Below are 26173 nucleotides of genomic sequence, written 5' to 3'. Positions count from 1 at the left end.
TGAGAGCTGGGTGAACCATCCCTTGTTTCTCCGAGGAGCAGGAATGAGGTATTTCTCAAAGTGCTGTTGACTGGCTCTTACACCACCAGACCTTGTCCTGCCCACATGCCTATTCATTTAATTCATTGGCCTTATTTATTTTGCCAAACAGAAAATTTTTGGAGGGCCAAACTATGCTGCTACTATAACTTCTCCAACTCCAGCCCGATGGGGTGAGCATCACCCTGTTGCCAGGGGGAGCTCAGACCCCAGGACCTTGTCCCCTCATGGCACATTCCTCGGCAGGGCTTGGACCTTCATCATGGATCAAAGCTGGTCCCTCTGCTGCCTCATCCCTCCAAGGTCACCATAATTCTCCAAATCAGGGCCTAGAGGTCTTGTAGAGGGCCGCTTATTTTGTTCTTTCCTAAACCTGATTTTGCTACTTTTCATTATTTATGTTAGTCGGTGCTAATGCCTCACTCAAAATCCAAGCCTGCTTCCCTTAAAAATCCCTTCAGCAGTGCCAGGGAAAGCGGTTGGTCACTGACCAGTGGCCAAGGAGCACAGTGGGGTCAAGCAAGAAGTGGCCCATCAAAGACTGCAGGCCAGCAGGATGTACGGCAGCATAGAAATGCGACACGGTGGTATTAATGATCATTATTCTCATTTATTATAATTATTGTTCAGTTTGTAAAAGGAGCCTGGAGCCAAGCATTACGCTAATTGGCACATTTTTTTTTTGCTGTTTTACTTCTGAAAACAAGCTGGGGTTTAGTTGGGTTTTTTTTGTTTATTTGGGTTTTTTTGCTGTTGGGTTTGGTCTTTTTTTTTTTTTTTTTCTTTCGTTCATTCCATCACATTGAAAAAGGAAGAAAAGGAATTTTTTTTTTCCCCTCTTTTGTTTTAACTCACTCGGTAAGTCTGGACTCCTCAGATGAACGTAACATTGCACACACACACACTTGGAGAAGAGAGAGGAGAGAGAGAGAGAGAGAGAGAGCGCTCGCGGTGGGCAGACAGACACACGCACGCGCCAGGTCAAAGAACTCTGATACAGTGCAAGAATTTTCCCAAAATGATTGGATCATCATTACCAAAAAACTCGCCATAACAACACCAAGAAACAAAGAAATGTTTAAGCCACACTGTTTGACTGGGATTTTTCCTGCTTTTTTTTTTTTTTTTCTTTAAATGTTTGCCACACAGAGAGAAAAAGGGTTTAAGTGGGAATGGGAGAGGGACGGACAGGCTCACAGATGTGAGCAGGAAGGGGGGAGATTGAGATTGGGGTGGGAAGGAAGGATAGAGGATAGGGGGAGGGAGGGAGGGGCAATGGGGAGTCATTTCTTAATGTTCAGGCATTTTCTTGGTCCGCCTTGCTCTCTTCTTCTTTCACCTCTTCCTGCTGGGCACTTTCAGTAGGTTTGGTTTCTTCTACAGCATCTAGTGGGGAAAGAGATGGTTCAGGGTTAGTCAGCCATGATCTAGAGCGTCCTGCATGTTCACACAGCTGTCGCATGATGGACTGCACAGCTTCAGGCTTCTCTCTCCCCAAAGTGACCCAGGTCTCAAAGTCCATGGCATTTCTGCAGCATGGAAAGAACGTGCCAGGGTTCAGCCCAGCAGGCAAGTGTGTGGCTCTCACAGAACACCTCCAGCCCCACCAGAAAGGATGTGCAACTGGAAGGAGCTGCCTAAATCACTGCTGATGTGGCAGGCAATTACCATTCATTTCCCCCCACTGGTTAGGCTCTTGGCTTACCAGCTAGATAAACACCCTGACTGTGCCAACCACAGTTGAAATGTTGCCCCCTAATTACTGCTATGGATCCTCCCAGCCAAGACTGAAAGAGGTCATGAAGAGAAAACTACACGCCCTTGAAGCTTGCAAGGCCTAGAGGGGGAAAAAATTTATAACCTGTAACTCAGTTCTCTTATACTGGACAGGGATCTAGAGAAATGTCTCTAGCCTTCAAGAACGGGAGCTTTCATCCGGGAAGTTGTCACATCTCTCCAGTCTTCCAGGCTCTCCTTTTGAAGGCAGAGCTGCCCCAGAGGGACACAATGAGTGTAACTGGAGGCTGAGTTTGTCTGTCAATCAGTCAGACACCTTATTCCTGCACACCATTCACATGAGAAGTTAAAATGAGTGCTAGGAGCAATCCCGCAACAATGAACTAGACAGTGGATCATAACGGAGGGGAAGGCAGAGGCATCCAGGAAGGACAAAGCAAATGAAAGGAGCATCCCTCAAGCTGGAGTGATGTTACTGCTGGGTCCTTTCATTGCAGCAGGATGGAATTAATTGTCTCTGAGTGCCTGCTGACCAGCTTTTGTCATCTTTAGATGTACATGTTAGTACACTAACATGTTCCCAAGACTCTTTCAGAAACCCCGCTAAGGCCTATGGACCATGTGGAATGCTTTTTACAGGAGAAGGTGATGCAGGGCTGTAAGGCAGAATAATGCACAAGGGTCTCAGTGGCTGGTCTGCTCCATCGCCATCTCTCCCCATTCCTCACTGACGCCCCCTCCCACACACACATACACACAGACCGTGAAGAGGCAAAGCAAGCAACATCACTCCAGACTTGGGATAAAGAACGGGGGAAAAAAACAAGCACTGAAGGGCTGGGTGGTGTTGGTCAGACCACAAGACTGGTATGTCACATACCTCAATGCTGGAAGTCGACATACCTCCATAGCATCACTGTATCTCCAGTGGTTATTCCACAGAGAGAGACTGTGGGGTACCTGGACAGTTCCTGGCTTCTCTGATGGACTATCAGATTAGGTTATACCATCAAATAAAATGAGCCAGGGACTGCTTTCTGGCCCCGAGGCCAGCTGGCACCATGCAGCTCATGTCCATATAGCAAAACTCTCTTAGAACAGGGTGGCTGTGTCTGGGAGCCAGCTGGGGCAAAGCAGGTTGGCATATTCAAAAATCACACCATGGCCCATGCTGTCAGCTTAACAAAATACGGATGTTCATGCGACAGTGTTTAGTTTGTGAGGATTAGCACCCTCACACCCATGTTTAGCATTAGTGAGAATTTTAATTGGGATGTGAATCGTTCCTTACTGACACCGTTTGTGCATTTTGGCCTGGTCCATTTGATGCCATCAGATGGCAGACTTGTATTTGCTTCAAACACTGGCAGTAGGTGCTGCATTCCTGCTTCCCTCTCCTCCTCGGCTCTTTAGCCTGGCTTTTAAGTATGTTCCTAAGCACCATTTCCATATGGATCACCTTTAAGATGTGTGTAATTTCCCATCCTGAATCATCTTCATTAAAGGCTCTGCTTCTGGACTTTCAAATATTTTTTGTCTTAGTAAACTCTCACTGTTGATTTTCCAAAAGGAAAAAATTCTGTGGAAGCATCCCCATGGCCTGAGTCTTTGTACCTGCAAACCCCCTGTCAGCAAAAACATCTGTAGACTTTCTTTCCTTGAGACTGAACAGCTAAAGAGAATGCTACTTAAGGACTCCTTCCATATATGGTACAGCTACAACATAAACCAAAGACAAAACAGGCTACTGATTAAAATAGGATGCAGGTATCATTGCAAGACAAAGCAGGCCAACTTGTCCTAGTTTTGTTAATTTTCCTGAATGACTTGATCACACTCCATGGGGAAGGGAGGGGACTTCTTTTAATCCTGCTCTTCTCCATGGCATTCATGGCAGGAGACACATTGAATTATGGAGCCAAGAGTAGAATCCCAATGCACAACCATCTACCCCTAAATTTGAGCCAGAAAACTATTGTTAGCCAGCAGCAAAGCATGCTTTGCAACAAGGCTCTGATAGATCCTATTAAGACAGTATTTCTGGTCTTTTCCTGCACATAAATGCAAGATGAATGAAAGAGCAACAAAGGATAGGCAGGCAATGCAGCTTCAGGAACACAAGCCCTGACACTATATTGGATTATGTTTAAAACTTTCTGTGTCTTCCTAGTGCAAATTTCATGCAGATTTTAGGTGGCAGTCCCCACAGCCTCCTCAGGACAGCACAACAGAGAAGGGGCCATAATGCAGCAAGCACAAGGATAGACAGTGGGAAGTGCTGCGGACCTGCTGTCATACCGAGAGCCACGACCTACAAACCACTAAGTCGCACAGATGCCCCCGTTACATCAGCAGCTGTAAGTGGGGTCCAGCTCCTACAGCAGTAGGCTCTTGACAACTGTTCCTAGCGACATGGGCAGCAAATCTGGCTGCACTCAAAGTGGTGGAGCTGGCAACCTTGGTGACATGGGGCAGCTCACAATGTTTCCCGTGCCATTCTTACTCTTAGGATAAGCAGGCAGGTGGAATCACAATTTTCTGCCATGTTTTGTTCCTTGTTGGCTCACCACAGCGGCGAATCTAGTTCCCAGGGAGTGTCTGCTGAGCCCAGAGATCCCTGGTTGGGACAGGAATTGCATGGGGGTGCCTTGTTGACCCTGTTGCTCTTCTCTGGAGAGTGGTCAATGGTAGGCAAGTGACTCTCTGCTGAAGCAGCCCAGGGACTGCACCGATTTCTGCCATGGCTGAAATAGTCTGGACTGATTCCGAGGTCATGGAGCAGCAGAAAGTATTTAAAGTCACTTCACCACATATTCAAGTCAACAGAGGGGAATTGTACAAACCCAGTGCTGGACACATGGTGAACTGTGGATGTCCCAAGTATAAACAAGAGATCTTTCTTTTTTGGACAGGAATTACCACAGAAAATTCAGCCAGCCACTCTTCCTCTTTTTTCTTGCATGATGCTGAAGTAATAAGGGGAAATACCCTATGCACTGCTACACCCTGCTAATATGTCATATTGTCATATGACATATATGTCATTTCCATGCTTTAGCAGCACTCATTCATGTTTGGGATGAAGGAAAAGAAACAAACAAGTGCTATTACAACGTAATGAACTTTAGCAAGAAGTAATATCACTAAGGATAAAAATTCAGCAGAAAAAAATAAAGTTCGAGCTGTGGCACTGCTAAACCACAGCAGTGAAAAGAAAAAATTCTCCCTGTGCAATGGGAGCAATATGGCACAACCCTACTGACATGAGGGCCAGTTAATAGCAGTATCTGATTCACGAGGTGAGGTGAGATGGTTTATCTGACCCACCCTTAACCAGTTTGTTCGATGCAGGCTATTTCTGCTGTATGTTCTCTGGGGTTTTCTCCAGTCTCATTTTGAGTTTCCCAGCAAAGGAGGGCAAAGCATGCCTGGGGAGATTAGTAGATAGCTATCCTGGGGATTGCATACATCAGAGACGCTATTTCTTACATTGCTTTTTACCCAATACTAGTCTTGATTTCTCACTTCATTGAACTATGGGCTATTGTACCTGTTGGCTTGTAGTGGACAGATAGTTATACCGACAAAACTACACAGCCTTGGCATTTTACATTCACTTTGCACTTTGTTGGAATAGATGTAAAAAGTGACAAAAAAAGTGGGTGAGAATTCAGGGTATTTAGGCAAAATGTCCCATCCCCTGCTTGAGGAACAATAGCATTTCATCTTTAGATGCTTACTTGAGGACAAGACGAGCTGGAGCGTGGGAACACCAACACCTTTAGCAAGCCAAAGTGGAGACATCCACATTTGTTCTAGAGCATTCCAGCAACAGAGCAAAGAGAAGGGCCCAAACTCACAAAAATGAGAACACAACATGTGCGTGCAGGGAGGAAGCAGAACAGGAGGGGAGGCTGAGCTGTAATATGAAGCAAAAGAAGCTTGAGGAGGGTCCAAAAAGAAAACCTGTCCTGAAGGATAAAGCGGGAATGGGTAGGTTAAAAAGCTAAAAAGAAACCGCCAAACAAGACCAACAACAAAAGCTAGCTAGTTTGTGCTGGCAATCATCACCATCACAGTTAATGCACATCAGTCACTGCTTGCACTGTTCTGGTTATTTCAGTCCTGTGGATCCTTCCCAGAGACAACTTTCAGATTTGAGTTTGTTTTGCAGCTTTTTACCTTTTGTTTCAGTCTTTTGAAATCTATGCTGCAGTCCAAATCGTCCTATAGCATCGGATAATTTTGCCAAAGAGACAGGCATCTGTGAGCTGAGCTGCCACCAATCTCACTCCAATCTAGCACCCTGATGAGGCAGCCAAATTGAGAAACTTTTTGGGCAGCCTCAGACAAACCTTAAGCTGTGACTGCAGAATTGCTTAAGCTGAGGGAGAGGCTGAAGTGAGTTTGCTTCCCAGCTGCTGAAGGCCTGTGTCAGAGACATGCTTCAGACCTACAGCTCCAACTGGTACCTGCTGGGGAACTGCCTTGCCCACAGAAGAGAAACAATACGGAATCGAACTACAGATCCTTGCTGAAATAGGATCTTAGAGAGCTCCTTCCCCTCAGCACTCCATTTATTTCCTGGAAAGGGTGAGAGTCATGTCTGTGAACCCTGCTGGGGAGCAAACGCCTCAAACATATGCAGCTCTGGTTGCTGTAAAGCTGAAGCAGGCACGCAAGCAGCAGTTCTGCTGGATGGTGGCACTTCCAGCTGCCTTTGCCTACGCTCTGCTCTAATGGCTGAGCACGCAGGCTCCTCTCCAAGTCCCTCCATTGCCCTACATTAGTGAAATTAGGTTGAGTGGATTTCCGGGTAAAACACTGTCTCTTGGGACCTGCCCAGCTCCCGTCTGACTTGCCAGGATTAATTAAATCAGAGCAGGCATCAGCTTATGACCATAGTAGCAGCAACCTCTCTGATGATCATTTCTTTTGTGGCTGGTGGCTTGGGTTTTGTTTTCCTTTTTTGTCTCTGTTCCACTGCAGATCTTTAAATTACCACAGCCAATGCCAAGAGAAGAGAAATGGCACACAAACACTCCGAGATTCTAATACAGATGCAGAGATTTTGCTTTCGCTGCTTTCTCACTGTTTTCATAAATATTGTTGATATTGATTGTGCAACTAGAGCTCTCCCATGCCTTCACGCTAAAGTATTGCCCAGATCTACAGAGCCACTGCTCTTTCTCTAGCATTTGTCATGCTCACTCCTTTCTTCCTCTGTCCTCTGCCAACTACAGCTTGGTCAGACATGGAACTGAAAACCTGTGCCGTGTCTGCTCTCCTCTATCCTACCAAATATTAATTTGGGTTTTCCTGCCCTGTTATAAGCAGACCTCATGTGCCCCAGAGAGGACTCTGTTCAGTGACATTTTTTTTGGAGGTTAAGGAGTACTGGAAGGCCCCATTTTAAATCCCTGACCTGAGCCTCTCCTAGTTTTAATGACATTTGGATCCAGATTTGAATCCAGGCTTCACAGATTGATTCATCTGTCCCGATCCATCTGTCCTTCTAGGCAGCCAGAAGCCGATTCCAGGCAGACGATGGTAGGTCTGAGAATGCTGAAACGAGAATCACTTCAGGTTCAGAGCTGTTGCTTATACTGTTCCCTTCCTGATCCAAGTTAGCCCATTGCAGTCAGCCCTACCATGCATCATATGCAGTGCTAAAATCCTACACTCTCCCCACTCACTGCTTCTCCAGCAAAACATTAAGAAATGAAGGAATTGGGTATTTCAGGTGAGTGGCTGTGTCTGGTCCAGGTGACTTGCATGATTTCTCCCAATCCCCTGGAGATTCCCTCACTTGCTACAGACGGACCCAGGGTACCACCTGGTTCCTGTGATTTGATACCTGGGAGATCTGGCAAACCTTGCAACAAGGTGGTGGGGAGGGATGTCCCCACTGCAAGCAGCAGGCAGGAGGTCCAGGGAAGTTGCCCAGTAACTTCTGGAAAAAAAGCAGGCTAAGATGCCTGTGAAGGTTCAACCAAAAAAGGTGAACACAGCCACAACACATAGTAGTTTGGGGCCTCCTATTCCTGGACCAGCTCATCTTTGTTTCAGCATCATGTATGCCAACCTCAGTTCCTCTAGCAGAGAGAATAAAAAAAACAACTTCTGCCAGTCCCATGGCTGATTACTTTGGTCCAAGCTTGGATGACTGCCTCTTTTTCTGATCCTGCTAAATCCTCAGAGGACAGCCAGGCCCAGTTCTGTCGCCCCAGCTGCCTTTGCGCTTTGTCAGGCCGGAGAGCCAGTGGCTTAGGGATTTCCTCTCCCGCTCCGCCCACCCAGTGCCTTTCTTCCCCCAGCGCCACCACGGAAACCCCACCCTGCGTCGGCATGTGCAGTAGATGAAAGGGAGGGAGTGCTGGAGAGTTGCTCAGGGTGCGCAGCGGTGGGGAGGGGGTGCCCAGGGGACTCAGGCTCACAGCTCCATTGCAAAGCATCTTTCACAGTGTCTAGACACCAGCTGCCGGGTTGCCATGGAAACTCCCCAACTTTGGCTGACAGGAGGGAGCAGAAAGGTCTCCAGAGAAATGGGAGTGGTGGAGGAAGAGGGTGGAGAGAGAAAAGGGAGGATGCTCCTTGTGAATGTGAAGTGTTAACCCTGTTACAGCTACATTTGCAAATATTTTTGCTTCCTGGAGAATGGGAAAGAAGCATCTCCTTCCTTCTTCCACTGCCATTTCCTTCCCACACCCATGGACACAGCCAGGCCTGAAGGCTGGGACAAATGACATGCCTACTGCTCGCTGGTGGTTTATTCCTGCCCGTTACAGCCCTTTTGGCCCAAACTTCTGTGTACAGTACCTATAACTGGGCAGTTGCAACCCAGCTAGGGTTGGAAGAAGCCTAGGAGAATGGTTAGGTTTTCAGACAGTGAGATCTCCTTTAACAAGGTCACTGTCCCTGCTACAAGCAAACGCAGCTCTAGGGAGGACAGGGTGTTCCCACCTGGCAGCAGTGCTTTGTTGCACCAGAAAGTGGTGGGCAAGTGGGAGGCTATGTAGTACAGTGGCCGAAGGGGAGGTAAAAAAGCCCTTTTGGGATGAAGGTGCCTTCAAGGCAGATGTTTTGCAATGATAGAGTGGCCTCCTGCCATACAGCATCAAAGGTGCTGCCCTCGACAGAATCTTACCAAGGCTCCATGGTCTTTACAGCCAGGGAGCCTGAAGTGGAGAAATGGGAAGTGACTTGTGCAGGGTCTCCCCGGCTATCAGCTGAGGTCAGAACTGATCTGATTCCCAAACAGTTGCTCAGCTGCTCTACCGGAGCAGAAAGGCTCCCTTCGGGAGATGTTCCAAGCTATCGGCCTCTCCAGCTCCCCAGAAAGGGTGAGCCAGAGTCAAAGATGCCTCTGCAGACACTCAAACCACAGTTCTTCATTATCCACTGCATGACTTTCTAGCAAGGCAGTGTACTTGTCTTTTTAGGTATTATATCTAGATTGTACCAGATATACAAGGTAAAACAAGATATAATATCCAGATTGTACATTTATGATGAATCCAGACCTTTGTGAACATCAAGAGCTGTCTCCATTGCGACCTTCTCAAATTGCTACAGGTGGCCAGCAATGTAAGTATTCATCTGGTCTTTGACACCCCAACAATGGCCTAACTCACAATTCTGGAGGTATTTTATCCTTGTGGCATCCCAGTGAAGAAAGCAGAGGCTTTTATCTGCATTTTACAGTAAGCAAAGTATGAAGAATTGGGCTGTGGTCACAGAAAAGCCTGCGGTGTACCCAGGAGGCTGAGTCACCTTGGCTCTTCATTCCACCAGCCACTCTGCACACAGCAGCACTTTCATAGGTGTGATGCCTTGATCCTGTGATTTCAGATATTCCACAAACCCCTAATTTCAGGCCAAAGCTGGAGGTGCAGCAATCTCAGCAATACCTCACCTCCCCAGCCATCACAGGAAGGCAGGTAGAAGAAAAGCATTCATTACTTCATCCGAGCAAAACCTAAGAAGTAATCCATGAGTTGTTCTTTACTCTTCTCCTCCCCTGCCCCTATTGATTTCACATAGGTTCTGCAGATCAGAAAGGCTACTCTTTTTAATTCCTTAAATACCTTGTGATTCGAACAGCTTGACTATAGAGGGCTTTACTTGCTTCCAGCTGTGGAATGTAACAGTTGGCAGCTGCTCTTGGCATACACGTTGGAAAACGGGATGTCCGCATCTCATGCAACAGTATTGTTTTGTGTCACCCATCTCTTTCCCCTTGCTGGGTTAAGTTCTGGGAAGATGGTTTAGAAACAGAGGGCATGGGAGGGGACAGAAGAACAAGATCTTTGTAAGACATACCCATCTATTCTTTAGTTTCTAGGGTGGTTGCCCTGTGAAATCACAGGGGAGAAATCAGAGGAAAGATAAGAAGAAATGGAAATACCCTAAGTAGGTCATGGCCCAGTGAGCAAAATACAGCCTTACAGAAGTGACTGATGGCGATTCCTGTACAGACGGGACATTTCTAGCAAAGTAATTAATTCAGGGAATGAAACTTACAGCACTTTGGGGATGGAGGTTTGGGTTTGGAGAGGCCTGGCAGATACACAGAGAATAGCACAGCAAGTGACAGAAGTTTGATAAACAGATCAGATCCTCAGAGGTCTGCCCATCTTCCAGCTTTGCCGACCAGCCTGGCAATTGTGGTAGGATCAGTAAGAGGATAAAAATGAACCCAAAACCGTGGCAGACTGCTGGCATTCACACACTGCTGATCCTGAAATAAGAGGGTTAAGGAGAGGAAGGAAGCATGCAGAATGCTAGAACCTTTGAGTTCTCCATCTACAGCTCCCACCTCATCACAAAGGGCTGGCCGTGAGGCTGCTCTCCTCCCCTGCCCCAGCAAAGCTGGCCAGGTAAAAGAGGCCAGAGGAGGAAATCTTCTGTAACTGCAGCAAAAAGGTCTAGAAATTCCTTCAGAGTGCATCCAGAATTAATGCACTGCTCCTCCCCTTATACTCCTCCCCCTTCAGCTGTCGGTGGCAGGAAAACAAATTGCTGCAGCTCTTACTACAAACCACGCTCTCCTGCCTCCCTTCCCCCAGCCCAAAAGACATGTGCCATTCATAAGCTGCCTGACTGCTGGTCTCCATTATTAAAGCCTAGAAGGCTGATAAATTGGGGATTCATGGAGCCTGCAAGCCTCCAACAACCAGATTGCCATGGAAACCAGAGGCAGCCTCCATCTCCAGCAGAAATGATATTGATCTAGCTGAAGGCAGAGAATTACAATCAAGGAGAGAATATAAAATGACTCTTTTTCTTCCCTTTGCCATCCTCCCATATTGTGTTTATATGAAGGAGAAATTTCATTTAGAGATCATTAGTTTGTTTCTGTCCATCACCATACACCAAGGCTCCGCAAACTGGATGCTAAAATTAATTAAGTGCCTGTTGTCAGGCCTTCCACAGCCATCTTGTTGATAACCGTCCCCAGCAGTTGCAACATCAACACCAGCTCTTTGCATCAAAGATACGACTCGTATTTCCCACCTGCACAGCTGGCGTGCACACACGTAGGATCCCAACATGTGCTGTGCAGAATGGGCACTGAAACACAGCTGCTCTTCTCTAGGAGGCAGGTCAGGCTTAACACGGCACCCACTGAAGCTCCTGAAAGCCTTTGCTTTTCATTTCCACAGGAGGAGGTCATCACACACGGGCATAGGAAGAGATATTTTGAACTATGAGCACTATGTGGGGAAATCCCCACTTTGAGAAAAGGTGCAGTGGCATTGTTGGTGCAAAGCAACACCCTCCTCTTGCCCAAAATCCCCTGTCTGAGGCTGCTGAATCACAGCCCTCCAGGGATGGAAAGATCAGGAATCACAGCACCATCCTGAAAAACTGGGTGGGCAGCTGGCTGCTCTCCCCAGCTCATACTGCAAAGGCCAGATCCTCCTCCGTCTGTCACCTCATCCCTTGGCTGTGCGTGAGAAAGTGGGGAGGTGAAAAGCCACAGCTTGACTTCAGGTTGGAGGTCGGACTGCATAGTCACCTCTTCCACCCCAAGAAGTCTCTGTGACCAAAGGTGTGTGATGCTTGTGCCCAGTTAGCACTCAGCCCTAGAGGAAAGTAGGAAAGGAGGGCATAGGGCAGCTGTGTTTTCAGAGAGCCAAGCTGCACAGCAGGAAGAAGGAGGGAGATGCCTGGAAAACCTTTCACGAGCTCTCTCGTTGCCAGCAGCTTCCTTTTGAAGGTGGCAGAAGCTAGCATCAGTAATTCTGATTTTAATTCAAATCTGTGATTTATATATATTAAAAAAAAAAACAAAACAAAAAACACCCCACAACCTTCCAACCTTATCCCAGTTTGGGAAGGACCTTCCAGCCTCTGAACTTTCTGAGCACTGCACCAAACGAAGTGGTGTGTTTGTCCCACGGTAGCCATCTCCGTTTAACTGGCTTTTCACAACACCAATTCAATCAGGCAGATAATGAATTCGGCCTCCACATGAGGGCATGTGGCAAATGATGGTGAGGCAGCCCCATGTCCCATACACAGCCACCTGTGCCGTGGCAGGATGAGGCCAGGATGCATCACCTAACACCCCAGAGCAGCAAGTATGTCTGGGCTGTCAATGGCAAAGTCAAAGCTCCTCCTCCGTACTGTCCATTATGGTGAAAAAAAGCACTTTTAAGGGGTGCTAAGACAACCCTTTGCTGAGCTAGCCCACCGTGACAAGGCTTCTCTTCCTCATCAAAGGACATTTCAGCAGTGCTGTGGCTGTCCCCTTGATAACACTGCCTGCCCAAGGTGGCTCTGCCTCAGCTGTGGGGCCAAACGGTAGCTGCTCCTCCGCCATCTCATGCATAGCTAAGTCTGCTCTGAAGCCCAGCTCAGGTCCACACAGGCTGTGAGTTACCACAGCTCCCACTTGCAGAGTTTCTAAGTTTTTGGCCAAGGTGTAGCAGCCCATAATTTTGCTTTGGGCACCATCATGTTGACAACAGCTGCCACAGAAGAGGACCTTGTCCCAGGCATGAACCCACTAGGTCTACACTGCTCTGAAATTGCTCTGAAATAGCACCGAGGCATAGGAAACGGCACCCCACCATTTCATTCTCATGTTGTCTCCCTTGGTCCTCTGGATGATTTTATTTGCTGTAAAGGTCCTTGGCTTGGGTCTTTCCGAGGTCACAGAGCAATGTTGTGAGATATCCATGTGAATGAACACGTCTCCCTTACTCTTCCTCTCCTGCTGGAGCTGTTCCACTTCCATAAATCATTAAATATTTATTGAGCCAGAGGAAAACATTGACTCTGTAGACTGGAGGTGAGGGCACTCATCTGGAATGGGGGACACCAAACTCCACATTCTGGCTTCAGCAAATAATAAATAAATTATACAAAGTGGAACAGCTCCAGCAGGAGGGATCAGGGGAAACTTTGTCCCAATGTCTTGCTTGTAAAGCACACTGGATTTCAGCTTCTTAGGGTAAGGCATGGGGCCATCCTGTCTTCTGTCCCATTCATGGAGTACCTGACCCTACTCCAAAAGCTGGTAAAGGTTTCTCTTATTGCTTTAATCTACAAATCCCATCATTTCTGGTACATTATGTTCAGTTTTGACAAATTAAAGGGTTCTTTAATGAAAAAAAGAGTTTCACAGAAAAATTCCAGGACTCAGAAGCCCTGCATGGAGGTGGTTTGAACTGCAACTAGGCTTGACTCCTCTGCTTGGTAGAAACACGTGTATGTGTTTTGCTAGAATTGAGTACAAAAAGTAGTTTCATGCTGCATCAGTTAAGAACAGCTGGAATTTTCTCCTTGTTCCCTGATGTAAAAATCAGTGACTCCATCCATCTTTCTCACAGTCATTTGGATTCAGCCATGAAGAATGTTTCTAGCTCAAGGCACAAGAAAATGTTTTCTTTCTCATTTTGTGTCTATTGACTGCAGTGAACAGTGCTGGGTTAGCACCTCTTGAGACCAGCTGGCTGCACATCCAGAGAAGTGGTGCTGCCCAGCAGCAGTGCCCTGCGTTTCTTACCCCTGCCCTCCTGCTGGGCCTCACGTGTGTTTGAGAGGGGTTCTGTCGTGGACAAGAGGTCAAGTTCAGTCCTTGGGCCTGGCACCGTGTTTGGCCACATTGATAAGTCTCCCAACACAGGCTTGGCAGTAGTGCTGGGATGGGTTTGTGCTAGGTTAATGGTTGGACTAGATGATCTTCAAGGTCATTTCCAACCTAGGTGATTCTGTGAATAATACCCTTATCCTCAAAGATAAGCTTAAAGGCACATGCCAAAACTGTGCGGAAGGATATCTCAAACACCCAGCAGTCCCGCGGGGTTGCAAACCTGCAGCACCCTGAATGTCGGTGCCAAACACTAGGAGCTGTGCCATGGGACAGGCACAGGGCTGAGCGGGTGTGCTACAGGGTTAGGAGATCTAGGTGACAGTCCGTGGCAGGTGCATCTGCCCAATGAAAGCAGAGCTTCTTGGCTGCTGAAGTGTAGCAGCTTTGGGCTGCCTTTGTTCTCAGGGCCTCGTGGCAATTGGGCCTTTTGGCCAAGGAGAGCCGCTATTGACTACAGGTCAGATTCGGCCTTGGTATAAATGGAGTCCCCTGGGGGGGGGCTACTTGGAGCTCGTCCCCTGGAGCAGCACGCTGCAGTCGAGGACACTCCCCTTGGGTCAGGACGCTGCCCAAGGAAACTCCTCGAGGTGCCCTGGGTCGGGACACTGCCCTGAGCAGGTCCTCGAAGTTGAGAGCCCTCACTTGTCAGGTGAGTGATAGAGCATTTTGGGTTGTCGTTAAACCCTAGGTAGCAGGGCTTTGTAAAGCGTTTGGGGTTGTTGTTTAACCCCAGGGAGCGGGGCTTTGTCTGCATTTTGGGTTGCCGTTAAACCCTATAGAGTTCTTTGTTATGTGCTCTGGGTTGCAGTTAAACCCTAGAAAGCTGTTCTGTTCTCCTCTCATAGATATTCAAACCTGTAATTTATGGAGAGCTAGTTACCTGTGTTAATAATAACTTTTTTTATTATTTTTGGTGGTTGGCTGTTTAATTGAGAGCATCCATAACACAGTTGTGCCGTCTCACTGTTCGGCAATAAAGAAGTTACTTCCTTGCACTGTGCTTTCACCACCTGGATGCCAGTTGAACAACAGACGGTGAATGCAAAGGGCCAGACAGAATTGCTGCTTGTATAAATTGTAGCAGCCCTACTGATGATAACCTCACAGCAGCCCTCTGATCAGACCCTGAGAATGCAGGGGATTTCTGCCCCTCCTGTACACAAGGGAGAGCAGAAGACCAATTTTGCACCAAGTCCCTCCCAGGGGAAGAAACATACAGACCATTTGTGATCAGATCTAAGATTGAGGGCAACAGAGCTGGTGCAGAGTCTGGAGCACAGGTCTGATGGGGAGCGGCTGAGGGAACTGGGGGGGTTTAGTCTGGGGAAGAGGAGGCTGAGGGGAGACCTCATGGGCCTCTACAGCTCCCTGAAAGGAGGGTGCAGGGAGCTGGGGATGAGCCTCTTTAACCTAGTAGTAAGTGACGGGTCAGTGGCCTCAAGTTGCGTCAGGGAAAGTTTAGACTAGATGTCAGGAAGTATTTCTTTGCAGAAGGGGTTGTTGGGTGTTGGAATGGGCTGCCCAGGGAGGTGGTGGAGTCCCCATCCCTGAAGGGGTTTAAGAATAGGGTCAACTTAGTGCTTAAGGATCTGGTGTAGTTAGGAACTGTCAGTGCTGGGTTACCGGTTGGACTAGATGATCTTCAAGGTCCTTTCCAACCTAGATAATTCTGTGTGACTGTGTGTCTTGCTGAAGCACAGTGGGGCAGGTTCCAGCCCAGAGCTTGGTCTCTTGTGGCACATCCCCTGTTGCAGCACTGATGACTGAAGATAACTCTGAATTGATTATGGACTGATATTGAAATCATAGGTGAAATCCTAGCCTTACATAAGTTAGTGAGGCTTAGATTTCAGTCCTGTAGCTGCAGTTACAGCTGGTGAGCATTGCCTCCAAACAGGCTGTAAAAGATGAGAGAAGGAGGGAGGAAGAATTGGAGCTTGTAAGAGAAATTTGGGGAGATATAACACAGGGTATCTAAACTGGAATATATAGTCTTTCATTTCTAAGCCCACACCCAGTGAGGGGATGGAGTCCTGTACTCATCTAAAAACTAAGCAGTTATGGACTTAGTCCACACCAGCTTGCATTCACACCTCCCTCTTAGAGACTTGTATTATCTCCAATTCAATGGGTACCCAAAGCCTTTAAGAACAGCAAAGGGGTTTTTAAAAGTACTTTTCCACTACCCCAACTTTACTTTTACTTTATCCCATCTTCCATCTCTTCGAATGGTTATCCAATAAGATCTTTGAAACATTTTTCACAGCTGCTAAGACAGTTCTGCCAAAGTCAGCAGCTGGGGAATGCTCCTGCAGACTGGTCCTTGCTCCCGCCCTCCCATCCCTTTCCCTGTATGTGCAACACATTGCCAGCTACAGTCCTGCAGCACTGCACCACTTTAGCATCGGGATTTGGATGGTCTTCCAAATGTCAGAGAGATTTTCTTCTTCATTAGGCCCTGTAGGTTACAGGTAATTTCTGGTTATCGTTACTAGCATTCCCAATTATTGTGTTTTGCTGAAGGAAGATGGAGAGGTTCAATAGTGTCTTCCATCTTCTGCTTTCTTTCATAATGAAAAAAGGACTCATTTGCTATTGCCTCAAGGTACAGCTGGAAAGTGTGTGGTCCTTTGAACACTGGATAATTGGCACCTTTTGACCTTTATCTAAGACTTATTTACATGAAACCTTGAGTTTCACTTTTCCTATCATTAGAAGAGCATTTTCCTTTACATCTCTGGACCTTGTCCAGGTTTCCATAGCTCCTTCCCTGACTATCCTGCAGCCCTGCAAAGGGCAGGTGTCCAACATGGTCTCCTGGCTGCCAAGACCTCAGCTGAGATTTTCAGCTCTGTTCCAGTGTCCCATGCTGACAGTGATGTAGCTAAGGACACAGAAAGAAAAAAAAAGAAACATTTCCACAGATCACATTCACATTTGATGAAGATAAAGCCAAGGCTCTTTATATGATACAGACCATTAGAGCTAAAGGATATGCAAAGGGAGCCTTTAGCAGGGGAGACAGAACTAGGAAGAAAGACACATTTCTAGTAATCTGCAAAACCAGCCCAGACTCCCCTTCAGAGAACAGCTAAGCACACAATAGCAGCACTTTCCATCATTCAGTTTTCCCCCCTACATTATCAGTGTCTGCTCTATTTTCTGCCTGAAAGATATTCAGCACCAACAGAGAGGAACGCTAGGGAATGAGGAAGCTCTCCGTTAAGTCAAGCTTGCAGCATGAATGTATTCTTGCAAAATACATTGTGGCTAGAGACCTGTTCAAATTGAGCTTGTGTAAGTTGGTCTTTCATAGGTCTACTGGAGGTCCAGAACTGGAGGTGGAACCTATCCCATGATGCCGATGCCAGTGGCTTGACTTGTCAGCCTCCTGTCACTGCCTACATTTTCATTGGTTCTCTTGGCCATTGACCAGACCATCATATGGCTGAATAAAATATTTGTGAAATGCCTTTACAAAGAGGAGAACTCCCAGGTCTACAATGGAGCTGGATGTCATTGCAGACATCAGTTTTGGTATCACTGGGTAGCTGTCTTCAAAAAGCAAAGATGTTGGTGTGCAGAAGGACTGGGATGAAGAGCAAAACAGAAGGAATACTGCCTTTCTGGAAACATGTATACAACTACAGCCTTTTCTGGACCAAAGTGTGTGCTCATCTTCCCATCTCATAAAGGGCATTTGCAGATTTAAAGGGAGTGCAGAGAAAAGCAGCAAAGATGCTAAAAAGCATGGGAATCGTTTAATATAAAAAGCAATTGAAAGCATTGCTTCGGTTTTCTTCAGGAAAGAGAAGAACAGTGAGGACTATGGTACTATGTCCCCTGTGCAAATGTGCATGCTATATACAATAATCAATGGCATAAAGTAGGGCTATCAGAAGCTTTTGCTCTTTCTGTGACATAACACAAGTACGGAAAGATATTTAAGGCAATGGCAGCCAATTCATCGCTGAACTTTCCGGCCATTGTACACTTGTTTGGAGTTGGGAAAGCTGTTGATACTTAGTCAATCAGACGTTGTGCATTTATATATATGCCACATGAAGCCACAGTTATAATTAATGTCAGAAGAGATACTACATCATGCTTTAACCATTAAACCAAATCCTGTCAGTGCTAGGTTAACGGTTGGACTAGATGATCTTCAAGGTACTTTCCAACCTCGTTGATTCTGTGATTCTAGGCAGCAGAGGACAGGGATGAGTCCTAACAGCAGAGAGCCAGTTTCCCCCAAATCTGCCTGTAGCAGTACTTGGTGCTAGACACTGCCAGAAGTACAATAAATGGATGTTAGGTCTGACCTGGCTTGGCAATTTCTATGTTTCTCTACTGGTTATTTGCAGGGACCTTTGGGAGTACAACTTCACCTTGCCAGAGTCCATGGAGTTGCCACAGAGATTGGAAGTGATGACTGCACTTAATTAATCCAATATTAATACACCTATTACACAGCTCTCGAGGAATGTCTAACTAATCTGATCGTGCTGACCAGGTGAACTTTCCTGATCCCTTTCCCCTGTACCACAGGGTCAATGCTGCTACCTTTATAGTACTGCTCCTTGGAGCTCTAAATCACAGCTGCTACTCTGCAAGCTTATGTCTGCCTGAAAAGTTCAGCCTACTTGATCCTAGTGTAAAGAGGTGACACTGGTGGTGGTGCAGAGCACTGCAGGCAGCTACAGCAGACAATTAAATGCCAATTAAATGTCATTGTCTGTCTATTCTGTCCAGTAGTTTGCTAATTGAGCCCTTCCCAGCAGAAAATTTGGTTATCATTTATGGCAGAAAGCCTTCCTCCCATGTGGGGATTCTGGAGCATTTTCTGAAGATGATCTGAGTGCAGTTGTAGTGGTCCACTGTGAAAACGAGTGCCTTAATACCACTTGTATGTATGTACTGCTTGTAAGAGCTCCTTCCTATTGAGATGGGTAAGAGCGTTAACACTGCCAGCGAGCCTTGTATACCATCTAGAAAGCTGAGTATTGTACAGGTTCAGGACCAATAGCTTTGTTCAGTTGGAAGAACACCATAAAGATGTGAAGAAGAGTGAGGCTGGTCAGCCTCCCTGTGAACAGGGACTCTGCACAATGTGCCATGATCAATGAGAGGGGCGCAGCCAATACTGCAACAGCTGTGGTTCCCAACTTCAGAAGTGATGAAAGACTGCTGTCACCTTTCCTATTATTTCCATCCTTCACAAAATAAACCAGTTAACCAGCCTTGAGCGTCCCTGCATTTCTTACTGAGGTCCCCAAAGAACTGGTACCTCTTTGGTGAAAAACAGTGGGTAACCTGCTCTCCTCAAGAGGCCATTTCCAGAGTCGAGCCACACCTTGTCATCAGTAAATATGCTCAGTACCACTTAAGATTTCATCAGAAGAGGTCTGGTTCTGCTTCACCACCAGCCCACTAGTGCAGCTCCCAGGGCAAGCTGCACCTCATTAAAGAATAGCAGATCTGAGGCACAAATGGGACCAGAGACAGTATTTCACTGCAACACAGGAGGAAATCCTGCACCTGTAGCAGGTAGCGTGTAAGTTTCCTGTTCTCTGGAAAACTGTGACATTCCACTTTCCTCATCCTGCCCCTCACTGGTGCTATTTGCACCAGGGCAAAGCAGGCTGTGAAACACACACACACAATGTTTATACTCACGTAGACACCACGCAACAATTAAAAATTTCAGAGCAACTGAGGACTAGGCACATACTTTGACACCTTTCAGCATGTTACAGGTAACCTAAATTGCATTTATAGTCTTATTGCTGGACTAGTACTACAGACAAGGAAATGCTGGCACGCTTGCGTAGAGTCGTTCCCTCTGGGGCAGTCATAGGAAGACTACTGTATTTGCATCGCTTTCCTCAGCTGCCAGGTGAAGCAGTAGAGATAAGCTCTCTTCAAACAGAAATGGCAGTGAGGGTGTTCAGCCTCATGCCAGCTACCCATGGGCCAAGACTAAAATTCCAGTTATACAAATGCAATCCTCTTGCGTAGCTCAGGCTGTACCTTCTACATGACATGACAATAGAGAGTCTCCCTTTCCAAATCTTTGTATAGCCAGTGTTCCCGAGGTGTAGCAAGCATTGTCCTTCCATCTATATGCTGACTGAAGTGAAAACAAAGGACCGATTCAATTCTAAATGATGAAAAAGGATCCATAGGGACTTGCTCCCTCTGAGGAAGTGAAGAGAAGATGGTGCCTCCCAGTGCTCCTTGCTTGCAGGAAACAGGGCCCTGGGGGAACTGCTGGCCTGCTTACATGCAAAGCAATTGTCATCTGGCTGATTTTTCATTTCAGGTGTGAAACTGCTCCATTGTAAAGCTATTCCACCAAGTGGGAGAAAGCATTCTTCATGTCCCAACAAAAGAAGATCCATTTGTTTCCTTAGGCACAATTTACTCTTTCACATTTCTGGGCTTTGTTGTATTCTTACCTGACAATCTGAGAGAGCTTTTGATGTGAGAGCTAGTCAGATTTGGAGGTGAGACTCTAAAACCTGGGAAAGTACAAAGAGAATCTAACATTGTGTGAAATTCACCTCCTCTCCTCCCCGGAAGGCACACAGTAGCCCATCTTCTTCTATAGTCTGCTGTGCTGGATGCTGATCTCACTTCAAAGCTGTGCTAATGTAGACTCTTTCCAATAACTTTGATGGAGATTCTCTGGATTAAAGCCAATACAATCTAGATTAGAATGTGTCACCTCCTCATCCATATGTAATGCATAAATTCCCTCCTACCACTTTTGAATTTTGTCTTCTTGAGTAGGTTGGCATCTAAGGGAGCCTCTCTAAGCATAATACCAACACCAAAGAGACAAAAGTTGGATCATAGCAAGAAAGCCTATAAACATCAGTCTTGGCAAGGATGCTCAGGTAAGAGGACACTTTCTTGGCATGCAAGTCACCCACCAAAAGATGTGAAGAGAGCTAAGAGACTGTCCTTCTTACATCAATCCTTCATTGCCACTGAACAAAGCTCACTGACTCATTTCATGCCTTACCCAGGGTGGAATCCATCTACTTTTTGATACACTGAGGATTGCTTAGAAACTGCCCTACTGTACAACTGGGAATGCCTGGGATTCCAGATCCACTAATACTGCATACAGGACCGTTTGAAGCCATTTCCCAAGCTATTACCAAAAGACGGATAGAGTATGTGGAACTGAATAACAAGGAGAGCTGGAGGCTGTCAGTGGAATTAGTGACTGGCATGAAGAATCACCCAGCCTCTCACCCACTCCATAAATATTAAGCATTAAAAATTATGCACTTCTCTTTATCTGGTTAGTTATTCTTTTCATCTCTTCTTGTCTTTTTTTGTCCTGCCCTTAGGTAAAGGCAAAAATCTCTTCTGGATATAAATGAAATGCCTTGCCTTTTGCTTGTTTTTGCACTGGGGAAGATACCCACAGATAACATGGTACAACCATTGTACTAAAATTTAAGGCAGATGAACATCACCACACAAAAGTAGCATGGTCATGCCTCATGGTAGTAGCAGCCAAGCCTGCCATGGCAACCAGCCAACCAATGACACTGGCTAGGAGCCAATTTGATTTATTTTTGGCAGCCTGACACCACATACTACTGTGCCAGTCTTCGATCACAGAAAGGGTAAGAGATGACCTTTGAAAGGCAAGGGGATGACTTCTGGGAGAAGGGGACTGATGAAGCTGAAAGAGGATCTGTCCCCAGGCTGGAGGAGTACTGGAGTGGCAGATGTTTGGTAGCCCTCCCTCTTTCGTGGATGACCATCGTAGCCATGCCAGCAACCACCAGTGCTGTGTTTGCTAGGGGATGACTGGGAGAAAGGTCGAGACATGGCAAATGTCTTTAAATCTATGGAAAAAGTACCGAGAGAGAAACAGAGAGGTTTAAAGAGATGAGATGGAATAATAGGATCAAGGTAGAATAAAGAAAACAGGCTTTCTGCCAGGAAATATTTCCTGTCCATGGGAACTTTTATACTGTGATAATGCTCTTTTGTGAAATATTCTTTAAGGAGAAAGAAGCTTCTTACTAATCTGGACATTGTGCTATAGATTGTATTGCAGAACACAATCCAGGATCCTCAGAGACATGGACAAGAAGGCCTATTTAATATTTTTTGCATTTCTTCCTTGGATGGCTCTGGGGGCATTTACCCAGCTGTTCAAGTTTGTGACTGGAAGGCTGATATCATACTGGAATAGGAATTGAGAAAAAAAAAATCTATATTCATTAACATTTTAAAGACACTATCAGTTTGACTGTGGCCACACACCTTCCATGTTTGCTTTCTGCAAACATTGGTAAGCTTGAGTAGTACTCCATGCATACTGAGTAAGTATAAATAGATGCAGATACTGGTCTTGGACACTCAAGCAATCACTGAAAACTCATTTTTAAATGCATATTTGATTTTAGATTTTCCAACGTTGTTGGCTAGATATTTACATAAGTAATAGTATCATGTGCAAATGCATATTAAATCATGCATGTAAATGGCCACTTCAAATGATGTGGCCACGAATGGTTGGCCAATTCAATTTATGATAAAGCCAGTAAGAGCATGGGGAAAATATCTACAAATATTTAGAATAGTACATAGAAATAAACCATTATCTGATGAGTGGTGACTCAAAACAGGTACAATTAAGCAAGTGAAATAGCCTGCTACTATGAATTTCCTACCTCTATCCATTAGAGCAGATTAACAGTAATAAAAATAGAATGTTAATTCAAAGCAGAATCACTATTCTTGTTTAGGAATAAGGCATCCCAAGTCTTAAACAAGAGTTAATTATCACTCGTTATCCCATGTACAGAGGACCCCAAAACGCTGATTCACTCTCCTATTTTTGCCATCAAAGTTTATTCCTTTGCCCAAGTATAGAAACAATGCAAGCACAGCAGGCAACAAATTAGATTTCACAAATCACTTGACAATTATTTTGGCACTCATCACACAACGAACGAACAATGGACTGGGGACCTGGACAACAAAAAGCCAACTTGGACAATGCAATTTCAAGGCTTGTCTCTAGAAATGTTTAATCCAGCAACCCTTTGTTGTTGTGTACATTCAGTTTAGCCTCACGCTTTTGAAGGCCACTCCCCTTATCCATACCTTAAATCATAAATGTTCTGCATGAGCTCCTCTCACAGTACTTATCTGTCCTTTTGGATGTCTGTTCTTTCTATCTGTCCACTTTACTGAGCAGAAACAGAGTCATCTGAAGCCCTGAGTTAGCTGTGAAGCTTGGAAGTCTAATTAGAGAGTTGGAATTGTAATTTGTGGAAGAGAAGTAGTGGACCAAATGAAACGACGGAGAAACATCAGTAATTGCAAGACTAGATGCTGAGGCTCTGTAACAACTACATCATGCTGCTTATGAATATCAAGGTGATATGACACATTTTTGCCCAAGAAGCTAATGACTGCAGAATGCCCTGTACAACTGAACGTCTCACGAATGTGGAGGGCAGTTATGCTTGGCCCTACCTCTTGATTGAGTTTCATGTGGTGCATACCTCTGATGTTACCTTGTTTTGTTTTGTTTTCTTTACATTCTCTTTCTTTGATAACGTAAGGAAGGTAAAGAACAAGAGCAAAAGTATCCTCAGGTCTTTGATGTATTTTCTACCCACCTCAGCATCGCAATTCAGAAACAGCTCTTTATGATTTGTAAACACTATGCTTTTGACAAAAATGCTACTTCTGCCCCTCAAAACTTTTCACTTCTTCCCAGGGGAACTAGTTAAGCAGAGCTGCACTCGGACAAGAGCAAAGAATTGAAAACACCTCCTAGCATGACTGTTTGTGTTCAACCCTCTCTTCTGTGCTCACTCACTAGGCTGTTAGGGCCTTTAATCTTTTCCTTTCCCTTACCATTTGGGTCTGACCCTGCTGACACATCTAAAAGCTTCAAGTATGGCTGTCATGGGCTACTCCAATATAGAAGTATTGGTGTGGATGAAACAATGAGCAATACTGATCAGATGTTTCTGCCTGGGATATGGTTGTACCAGGAATATCATCCATTCACAAGCAGATGGAAGAAAGACCCTTGTGACTCTTTCTTGACCATCCCACCAGCAAGGCTAAATGGCCTCCTGTGGTGTGAGAGCGCTTTTGTCTTGTGAGATTTTCAGCTCAAGCTGGCAGCCTCCAGTGAGCTGCTGTCAGCTCGGGCTGGTTTGTTACCCCACTGGAGTTGCCTGTGCTAGAGTGGCTGAGAAGGTTCATCACCTTTTTAGCATATGCTGAGCTTGGGGAGCTCTTCCAGGTTTCTCCAAGCCTCCCAGCTGGCTGACGCTCTCCTAACACCATGGATAAAAAGGATGGATAGCACTCTCCACCTAGAGGAACAGAAGCCTCGAGAGGAGGTGCAGTATTTGCAAAAAGCTGCCAGGAAGCAGGGAAGAGGGTGTTAAGCAAGAACATGCAACTGCCCCCACCCCTAAAACCCAGCAAGGGGATTCCATTATTCACCATCAGTCTAACCCCTGCACCAGCTCTTGCTGGCCCACCTCAGAGGCATCCCCCAGAGACCAAGGGAGGTATCCATTTCTGGAGACACCCATTCCCTAGCAAGGCATTCACTCACCTGTCTTCTCTTCGGTTTGGCTGCTCTCCACTGTCTCCATTTGGGGTTGCACTGTTGCCTTGGCAGTAGCATCCTCTGCGGCAGGGGTGGTGGTGGCAGTGGTGTCAGCAGCAGGCACGTCGGCTTGTTTAGGCTCCTCTTTGTCTTGGGCTTCGTCAGCCTTCAAGGACGGCGAGTTATCAGTGGAAGCTTTAGTGGCACTTTCCGTTTCGGCGGCAGCAGCGGGCTTTTCCTCTGAGGAGGCAGCAGGAGTGGCAGCCTGTGGGGCTGGCTGCTCTGAGCCCGTGTCAGCGGCTCCATCTCCTTTTTTCTCCTCCGCTGGCGCGCTGCTGTCCTTGCTGCCCTCCTCCAGCTGGGCACTGTCAGTGGCGGCCGCTTCTGTGGCAGTGGGAGCCTCGCTCTCTTTGTTCTCGGCCGCTCCGCCAGCAGGGCCTTCCTCCTTCTTGTCAGCGGCATCAGTCTCAGATGCCGGGGCATCCCCCTTCTTCTCCCCCTTGAGCTTTTTCCTTGTTATGTGTCCACGGAAGCTGGCTTGGATTTTGGTGGCTGCCTTATGAGCTTTATCTTCTGGTTTGATACCATCTTGCTCGATCTTTTGGTCCCCATCCTCATTTTTTTCAACCTTTGAAGAAGAACAAGGGAGGAAGGCAGAGGAGAAAACAGGGAGATAAGTTAAGATTTCTCCAGGTGCAGCCCAGGCTCTGGTTTTATTGGAAATGTCCCACCTTCCCCTTCTGCTAACCAGTGGCAAGTTTCAAAGCAGCCTTGCCATTTGGTACGGGTCTGAAGCCAGGCGCCTCTAATTTCATCCTACGGCTGGGCAGACACATGCGGGGGTTTGTAAAAGGAATTTAAAGCACCTCATCATCTCCATCAGCAATGCTGAGAGCACCTTGGCTATGTGGAAAGGCATGCACCAGCTGGGTTGTCTCTATTCCCAGGATTTATTTTCCCATCCGTTTTGAAATACACCATTTTTTTCCCCCTAACTCATTTCCAAAACACTCTCCTGAGGGGGATTTTCACAGTCCTTCCAAATCCACCTTTGCTTTCAAGTCTTTGTTTCTTTTTAATGATACCTTGTTTCACAGGTGTGTGACTCTCATGATACCAAGTGTTTTGTCCTTTATAGCTTTTTGGCTCAGGATGGCCAACAGAGAATAGGATCACTGCCCACCCCACCGCAGATGCATGCTGTCAGACATACACAGGATACACTCCTCACAAATGCCCTGCCTGCAAGCACTCCAAGCCTCTGCTCCCCACTCATGATTTCAATGAAGGAATCATAGGCAGATAGATATCAGTCTTTCCAATTTCAATAGATTATTATTATTATTATTCCTCAGACTGTTGGGGGGAGGGATTCAGCCTTGCAACAAAGAGCAGGCATTCCCCGTGTTTTTAGACTTAAGCCATGCATTAGGGTCTTAATGGGACCAAAACAGAGCCTGTGCCTCATGCTGGTCTGCTGCAGACAGATAATGCTCAGGGTGTAAACCCCCACTGAATCTGCAGGACATACCATGCTTCACCCCAATAATTTAGCAGCCCTTGGGCAAGTAACAGCTCAGCTACGTATTGATGAAAGGACACTGTTCTATTAATATTCCCATTGGGAAGCATTCAAAAGAGCTACTCGGAAGCAGAGCCACTGGCCTCTTTGCTGTCTGCAC

The 26173-nt window shown here is 46.3% G+C and overlaps 1 protein-coding gene across 1 annotated transcript; it reads right to left on the bottom strand.

Moving 5' to 3' along the window:
• Positions 1-629: 629 nt before the first annotated feature.
• GAP43 (growth associated protein 43) lies at positions 630-25306 on the bottom strand. The gene is made up of 3 exons (XM_026847056.1): positions 25240-25306; positions 24498-25178; positions 630-1425 (listed from the first exon to the last, which is right to left on the bottom strand). Exons 1-3 carry the CDS (start codon positions 25304-25306, stop codon positions 1337-1339), a joined length of 837 nt encoding a protein of 278 aa, XP_026702857.1. The 3' UTR covers positions 630-1336.
• Positions 25307-26173: the final 867 nt, after the last annotated feature.

Source organism: Athene cunicularia (genome assembly GCF_003259725.1).
Source record: "Athene cunicularia isolate RWA chromosome 1 unlocalized genomic scaffold, athCun1 chr1_part1, whole genome shotgun sequence".
Classification (NCBI taxonomy): Eukaryota; Metazoa; Chordata; class Aves; order Strigiformes; family Strigidae; genus Athene; species Athene cunicularia.
Note: the sequence above shows the minus strand (reverse complement) of the source record. Positions and strands in the feature narration are given on the sequence as shown.